The 8,881-nt window shown below is 35.0% G+C and overlaps 1 protein-coding gene across 1 annotated transcript; it reads right to left on the bottom strand.

Annotated features, from left to right (window-relative positions):
• Positions 1-257: 257 nt before the first annotated feature.
• LOC121995549 (aluminum-activated malate transporter 9-like) lies at positions 258-7,191 on the bottom strand. Its single transcript, XM_042549269.1, has 6 exons — positions 6,688-7,191; positions 6,002-6,139; positions 5,625-5,894; positions 5,128-5,264; positions 4,898-5,044; positions 258-1,238 (listed from the first exon to the last, which is right to left on the bottom strand). Exons 1-6 carry the CDS (start codon positions 7,055-7,057, stop codon positions 606-608), a joined length of 1,695 nt encoding a protein of 564 aa, XP_042405203.1. The 5' UTR covers positions 7,058-7,191; the 3' UTR covers positions 258-605.
• Positions 7,192-8,881: the final 1,690 nt, after the last annotated feature.

The raw sequence follows: 8,881 nt of genomic DNA, 5'->3' as shown, positions 1-8,881 counted from the left end.
ATGCGATGAGAATACAATCGACACAATGCAGTAGCCTAAAGCCTAAATTAATAATAATTAATTGGGCGTGTTCTTTAATTTCTATGTTTGTTTTTCTCTATGTAATGTGTGTTGCAAGGATATGTTATATAAAAATATGTTCACTCTAGAAAATAAATGACATTTAAGATATAATTGATTTCTGCAGTTCAAATTATCTAATTATATGATCACTTGAGGAAGAATATGTAAAAATTGATCAATGCTCATGACTCGTTAATTGTGTGTGTAATTTTAGACATCCACATAAATAATAACAAAGATGTTACTTTATCAAAAAAAATAGGATGAAAACTTCTCGCAGAACCATTCCAGGAGATATTTAGAACAACCGAAAAGCAAAATAAAAAAGAAAAATTAAAGGTCTGTCGACCAATCAATCTCATTTGTAGTTTCAGAGGGAAGAGATTTCTACTTCTCCGTTGTGTAATTTTGTTGCACGGCGCTAACAGCCTACAGTCGTTCCTCTGTCAAAAGTGACTCCCTTATAACTTTCTTCCGTTCACATAATCCTGACCATTTAAACTAATTCCTTTTTTCTTATAAAATTGCTCCTTGACTCTCGTTCAAACTCCATGCCCGGTGGTCTCTAAGGTTGGTTCCTGTACGGGTTCTTTGAAATTAGCTTTTTCACATAGCTCCTCGTATGCATCCACCAAATTCTGAAGCCTCGCAACAAATTCAATAAGTAGAGAAGCAAAAGTTGCCAATGACAATGCACTAGCACTTTGGTAGGTTGTTGATTCGAGTTGACTTGGCATGGCTTCTACATGAAAGGATTGCCTTGAGGCCGGCCATTGCATCTGCTTTTTGAGGAACGAATCCATCCTTGACAGAGAAGCCATATCACTAATGACAGAGTTGTGTGCACCATAATTGGTTGACATTGGCGGCGGTCGATAATCCTGAGGCAATTCTGATTTGTTCTCACATTCCATGTTAGCTCTGTCTAACATCCATTTCATTCCGTCAGGGAGCTCTGCACCATCCCATCTTTCCGAATTCACTAGAAGATAAGATTTCTGGTCTATCTTCTTCTGCAACACCTCAGCTGCCTCATGGACTTCAAAAAGAAAATTTTGTTTTCTTAGCTTAGTCATTTTCTTAATTAAATCTCCAAGCTCACGCAATACTTTAGAACCCTCTGTACCAACCCGCTTCAGCTCACTCCTAAAAATTTGTCTGCTCTCAGGTGGAGCCTGTGATATTAGTCAAAGTGTAAATTTCAGTGGTGAAAAAGTAAATTGGAATATTTGGCTTCTCATAATTTTCTTATTAAATCTTAAAAAGAATGACGAAATGAAATGAGGAATTGATAACCATATATGTACCTCAAAAACAAAAGACAAACACAAACAGAAACTACTGTTAACGGATTATAGTTAGCACAGAGCACCCTCGTATAAATGCAAGGAATGATGATAGTACAAGGATAATAAAAGAAAGTGGAAGACTATTACAGAGAGTAAATATAGCAAGGATGTGGTATGAACCATGCTACCAAGATTTATTAAAAATTAACCAAAATTACATAAGTAATTTGCATTTAACAGAAAACTTGACACCAACATTGTTGTAGAAGCAATGGCAAAATATCACAATACCATAGGTTGAATCCCACTATATTTCACCAGTTGTATAAATTAACACCTAAGTCACAGGTCAGAAACCTACATAATTGAAGCCTAATGAGAAAAGGCTACTGAAATGCAGCGTTGATTTCCTTTGTGCATGAGGGCCATCAAGTTTCATTAGATGGGGAAGAAGCTACAAAGTGTATAAGAGCTACACACATGATAAATGGAAGGTCAAGTAAAATTTTCAATAAGGAGAATTGAGAGGATGGGTTCTTTTATTCTCTAGCATCTTCAAATAGAACCACATTTGAAAGAAAGTGTGAACATGATTGAAAAGATAGATAACCAGCTGCTCCATGTATATATGAATCTTTGGTGACTTTGACACAATAAAGGCTCAGACTGATTGCTAGTGGATGACAGACAAACTTTATGAAGCTTGTAGTGGCGAGTAACTTGGGTTCAAACCAGTATCACTGGATATAGGGAGGTATGCTTATCAGGTCATCAACTGATAAGTGTGACTTGCTATACAGTGTAGATTCGGTAAAGATTTTACATCATGTTTTGCAGTATAAATTACTGAAATGTTTCTAAAATGTAAGAGGAGTTGCTCTGAAAATGTGGATGGTTGGCTCAATTTGTTTCAAGCCATTACATGAGCAAGGAACCAGTACTTCTGCTTGACAAAGACTCCTAGAGTGCAATGAAAATATTACTATCATAATAAAATTAATCGATGTAGGAAAGTTAAAAGGCCAACATATTGCTGTACAGCTACTTTGGAACTAATAAAGGAAAGAAGTAAAATTAATTTTTAGTTGGGTATCGTAATTAATTAGTTTGCTATGGCTATAAACCTAATCTAGTAGCACTGTCGTGGATGAGATTTAGTCATGCTAGGGAATCTGAAACTTCTCAGCATTTGGAATTGTTGTACCCAAGTTTTAATCATGTTAATAAAAAAATACACAAAATTTGGAATGTGAAAATTGTTTTGGTCATAAACATCCTAAATATATGCAGTGTTGGCCTTCATTATGTGACCACAACATAAATATGAAAATTTTCACTGCCCTCCCAGTTCAACATAAAAATGTATCTAATTTCCCTAAGATGGCTTTAAACATAAACAATTTGTAATATATGGTATACATTATACTACTCTAATATAAAAATTTGAGAGACAAATACAATCAAGAAGAAAATCAATCTGGCAGTCACTAAGAAAATGGACATAGCAAAAGAATCTTTCCTTTTGTCTTCAAGAATCATCTGAGACTTGAAAACAACCATATAACTTTTAGAAATCACCTCAAAGTTAATATAGCTGAGTTTTAGTACAAGAGGGTTAATTGAGCCTTGAGGGCCTTTTTTTTTGCCAAAAGCTAATAAAAATGATTTTAGGTTACAATATTGTCAGACATTCAGATCCAATGACTTCGATATAAAATGAAGGATATATTTCCCACACTTAAATTCACATTGTTTCCACTGTGGTGGATCAAGATCATGTTGTACTAACTGAACCATTGAAAATCTTCTTTGTTTCTATTTTTCTCAGAATATTATGAGAAAAAGGTCGCATATCATGCCTTAGAAAGCTTTATATCGTGTGGAACTATTCGAGGATCGTTTTCATTCAAGTAACCAAATTATATTGCTCAATTTTACATTACTCAAGCTACCAGATAGGTTACTCAGAGGATCAGACTATTCAAATGGGACTTTAATAGAAGTCATCTGGTTACCATGAGTGCCTTCTGGTAGTCAGAAGCACCAGAAGGCACTCAAGTAACCAGATGACTTCTATTCGAGGATCGTTTTCATTCAAGTAACCAAATTATATTGCTCAATTTTACATTACTCAAGATCATGTTGTACTAACTGAACCATTGAAAATCTTCTTTGTTTCTATTTTTCTCAGAATATTATGAGAAAAAGGTCGCATATCATGCCTTAGAAAGCTTTATATCGTGTGGAACTATTCGAGGATCGTTTTCATTCAAGTAACCAAATTATATTGCTCAATTTTACATTACTCAAGCTACCAGATAGGTTACTCAGAGGATCAAACTATTCAAATGGGACTTTAATAGAAGTCATCTGGTTACCATGAGTGCCTTCTGGTAGTCAGAAGCACCATTTGATGCATTGGAGGCAGTACTGGACTCCGATTAAACTAAAGGTTTTGATCATTCCTTGTTCTTTCATGATACCCATACCTCTTAGCCTCTCTCTCCATTATATTTCTTTATTTCCCTTTCTATATGTTTTATGCTCCCACTTTGGGTTATTTACAAGTTCAAGTAGCTGCAAAACTTTGTCACGCTACCCTCTCAAGAAAAAAAAAGGTATTGATATTATATGCAGAAATTACAATAGGCTACAAGGCACTAAGGTAATTGTATCTTTAATTCTTTAGCTGCTTGCAGAAATTTCTGATATTGCCTTTGGGCTGGTTTTGCACCTTGGTTAATATCAGACATCTCAAAAATGAAAAGAGGCCTAGACCAAAGGCTGGTTATTCATTCTTTCTCTCTTCTGATTCTGCAGAAGTGCAGTAGTTTCCAATCGCTCACCTTACAATTGTGGAAAATCACATCACCAAATTTCCCCATTGAAGACTGGAAGTGGCCATCATAGTCTTATAGTCACATTTGCGAGAAATCCATTCAAATTATAGTATTGCCCATGATTAATTCTAAGTAATTGGCAAAGAGAAGAATAGTTGCTGTTTTTTTAAAGTCACACGCCTATTATGTGACCTCAGTCACACCTAAATCTGGAAGAGAGTGACCCAGCATCATTCAATCACCAATTTGTTCAAACATCATGGTCCCACAACCACCAACAATTTCTTCCATGCATGCAGGGCTATTGGAGACTCTTATCATGTTTCAGTTCACATAGGCTTCAAGTAGTTTGTCTGATTATTCAAGTACTAAAAGTTCATCCACAGTCTTAGTTCCAAGATTTTCAACAAAGAATGTGGCCATGATAATTGCTCATTAATTTATTTTTTGTATGTTGTCAAGAAGAAGCTTCATCTGATGCCCACTAAGACATGAGAAGAGAGGGAACAAAAGCATTCATTGACACATCTAAAAATGATCTAAAGCAGTGATGGACCTGGTTAATCATTGTAAAATTGAATATGGTGTGTAATATGCCCACCACATACCTTATTTAACAGACACTGTAACATGAAACAAAGGTTCTCAGAATGTAAAAAGACATTAAAAAATCTCAAGGTTACAAGAAAAAGGAAAAAAAACAACCTGAATCTCCGAAAGTACACAACCATGCAAGGCCATAACCATAAAGGCACAATGTCTGAGTGCACCACTGACTCTAACATACGAGCTCCAGGGATACTTCCACTGCTTATAAGGACCATGTGGGGGCTCCCAGGAAGCAAAACCTAACTGTAAAAATATATCGAAGACATTCAATAGCTGTCAATTCAATCTTTTTCAGATTGCAAATGCATACGCAAAGACAGACATACAAGAGAATCCTCCTGACTCGTTGATTGAACAGCAGACCTGTACCCACTATACATTGGATCATCATGAGCTTGGTATGTAAGAATTTTGGAAGGAATTCTGTCATATTCAACACACTGAAGATATCCATTGACACAGCCTGCATAGATAAGGATAAACAATCAGCTGAAAACCAGTTGTGTGCTACGAAGCATTAGCGTAACCCCAGCTACGTCACTTTAAACACTTTTGCACTTTCTACCAAACTTTTAACAGTTTATACTTTCATAACAGCATTAACATTAGTTCAAAACTTTGAGTATTGATGATGAGATGAATTTCATGTTTCAAACGTATCATATTATCCACTACAATTACTCGATAAATGCAAAGGTCTGTCAACCCTTAACAGTTACATTTTCTGGTCGGATCAAATAAGGGTACATCAAGTTTCCAGGACAATCAGAATTTCAGGTACATAACTAAGCTCTAAGCATATTGTTACAACAATAATGAATACCTTCCAAAGACTTGGCCACGCCTATGAAGTTCTTTGCCACTAGGTTGTGTAGATCCTCTCCTGCCCAGATTGGATAAATACAAATATTTATCCCCATGCCAACAGCAGCACCAAGTGCAATTAATAAAAACCGACTCACAGCAGTCTCAACAAACTCTCTTGTCTTGTATCCAGACACTAGAATGAAACAAAATGTAAGCAAGAACACCCGAAATCCATATTCATATGGAGCCATTTTTGGGAATAGCTTTATGTAAGATGCAAGAAAACCTGCATCACAATATAATGCGAACATATGAAAAAATTAGCACTTTGTACTTACGATCCAGTTCATAGAAGTAAAGAGAAGAAAGCAAGACAAATATTATGCAGCTCACCAGCAACAAAGATAAAAATGATGACAATCACTTCTTCCCAATCACCAGCAATTGTTGCTATCGATGCCACCCCTAGAGCAAGACCTCCCGCAAGTAATGTTCCTAACCCCCGATTAAAACCCTTGCTTAGGGTTGCACCTGGAAGGCGAAGTGTGTATATTATTGTAGTCCTTGTGCAATGCACCAAGGAAGAACCCAAGAGAACCAAAAGAACACTTTTTTTTTTTTTGCGAGAAATCGGGGACAAAGCTACCCGATAATAGTCGTATATAAGTATAATGGATAGTTAGTAAGCGACTCAATAGTATTTTATTTAGAAGTCGCAAATGTTTTTAATTGACCTAGACTTGTTTATTCTAAAGTTGTCGATCCAATTAATATGATAAAATTACAAAATTGTATATTGGTTTGACAGAATGAGATGACGAAAGAAATGAGATTGGAAACGAATTTAAAAAATTTGGAGAATCCAGTGCCGATGGAACTAGAAAGACGATTCACCCGAGCAGAGAAGAAAGCTCCAACAATGGAGGAAACCAGATGGGAAAAGCACGAAGGAGCCATAAATAGATGTGAGGAAGCGTTTTTATAAGTGATAATAAGAGATTCTGCATCTCGAACCTAGATAAATTTGCGCAAACAAAATCGACATAAAGAAGGCAGAGCCAATCATCGGCCGGACGCACCTATGCTGAACTCGAAGACGACGACGACGGTGAGGATCGCCCAGACGGAGTGCTTGGAGAGGTCGCGGAATGGCACCCGGAAGAAGATGAGGACCGCGACGATGGTGAGGGCGAGGCCCATCTTGGCGGCGAACACCACCTTGCGGGGATCGGATCGGCCGAACTTCCAGCCCTTGAGGACGAGGTCGTGGAGGCCCTCCCACGCCGCGGCGGCCCCATCGGAGAGGCACCAGAAGCAGCAGCGGCGCCGGGAGGAGGGCTCGTCGTAGAGATTAGGGAGGAAGGCGGCGGAGAGGAGCCGCTCCTTGCTCCGCTGTTCGAAGGTGTAATGGAAGGATCCGAGCTTGGGAGGCAGGCGATTCGGCTCCATGGTCGAGAGCCCGATCAGGAAACACAACGAATAAGTTCCATTCAAATGTGAAAAAGAAAGAAAGAATGAAAAAATTTCATTCGTGTTCTAATTTGAAATCGATGCCGCATATTTTTTTAGGTTTTTCGACTATAAAATTCAATCGAAATTTGTTGAATGCGAATCCACTTTTATAGTTGGTTGGAGCGGATTGATTCACGGGTGAAGAGGAGCATGAAATGCTCTTATACCTCAATTTATGAAAATCTAATTTATAATACGGGAAATTATAATTTGTTTCACGATGTGTTTTTTTATAGGTTAACGTTAATGCATAAATTAGATGTGATTTAAAAATTGACTTAATTTACTAATAATTTCTTCATTTTAAATATTGACAATTAATATATATATATATATATATATATATATATATATATATATATATATATATATATATATTTGGCCCACAAAATTTAAATACAAAAATTTATATAAAAATTTAAATACAAAAATTTTTCTATTTGATTCTGGAATGTTGGAGTGTGTTCTTTCAGTAAGTTGTCAACATGTACTTTTCCACTGAACATGTGGCATGTGGTAAAAGAATGATTCATTTATCCACCATTGTTAATTTATTTTTAGATTAATAGGAAGAAAATAAATTATGGATAGATGGTTAAGATATAAGAAAAGTTATATTCAGATGCATTAAATTTTGATCCTAACAATTCATATGATAATATTTTTTATTTTAATCATCACACTGTCCGAGAGATATTTTTCCACTGAACATGAGAAAAGAGAAGGAATTTAATCCGTTCATATTCTCTAATTTTATTCTCAGCCAAACCAAATAAAAATGGTCGGAATTGAAGTTTACGCTGATGGGCACCAGAAGTGAGCATTTTCTCCCGTCAAATATGTCTAACCAAACAAGATAAATTAAAATAGTGGAAGAATATAATACATACTGAAGAGTAGCATGATCAAAATTCATTATCATCAATTTCGCATACCCTAAAGTTTCAAAATTCCAAATACATATAAAATTTTTCCATTATACCCCACTTTCTTTCCACGTTCAAATTTTTTCTATCCATGTTCAAATTTTTCTCAACCAGGTCAAAAATTTCCTCAATCGAATTCAGATAAAAAGGCATGGATACATTAAAAAAAACTTCCATGAGTACATTAATTTTGATTAAATGATTACTGTCAATTTTGGACACAACTAATTGATAGACTTATATCATTCAAAAATATAAAAAATTAAGGGTGTGTTTGTTTTACGCATGTTTCATTTTCATTTTCTGGAAAACGTGTGGTTTCTAGAAAATAGAAAATAATTTTTAGTCATTCTCTATTTTTCTAGAAAATGCTATTTATTTTTTTAGAAAACAGATATGGAAAATGCAAACCAAACATCATTTTTTAGAAACACGTATTTTTCAAAAAATGAAAATGAAAAACGTGCAAACCAAACACATCATAATATTTTTCAAATAAGGAGAGGAACTCATTGGTGATATTGTTAATATTGTCCTAAGCTTTATAATGAACTTGTGATAAATTTTATTAAATATTTGTAAGTTTAATAATTTACTGCTCTTAATTAAGTCGTCGAATTCCTATATATATATATATATATATATATATATATATATGTATGTATATATATATATATATATATATATATATATATATATATTTTGAGGGGATTTGTAAAAGTACATTGATTTTAGTTTGAAGTGATTCAAAATTCTCTTGGTCAATCAACTAATTTTGTCTGAAATTGATTGATAGACCTATATCATTCAAAAATTCAAAATTAGATATTTTTCG

This window comes from Zingiber officinale, chromosome 6A (assembly GCF_018446385.1).
Source record: "Zingiber officinale cultivar Zhangliang chromosome 6A, Zo_v1.1, whole genome shotgun sequence".
Taxonomy (NCBI): Eukaryota; Viridiplantae; Streptophyta; class Magnoliopsida; order Zingiberales; family Zingiberaceae; genus Zingiber; species Zingiber officinale.
The sequence above is the reverse complement of the archived record's forward strand: the minus strand, read 5'-3'. Positions and strand labels throughout refer to the sequence as shown.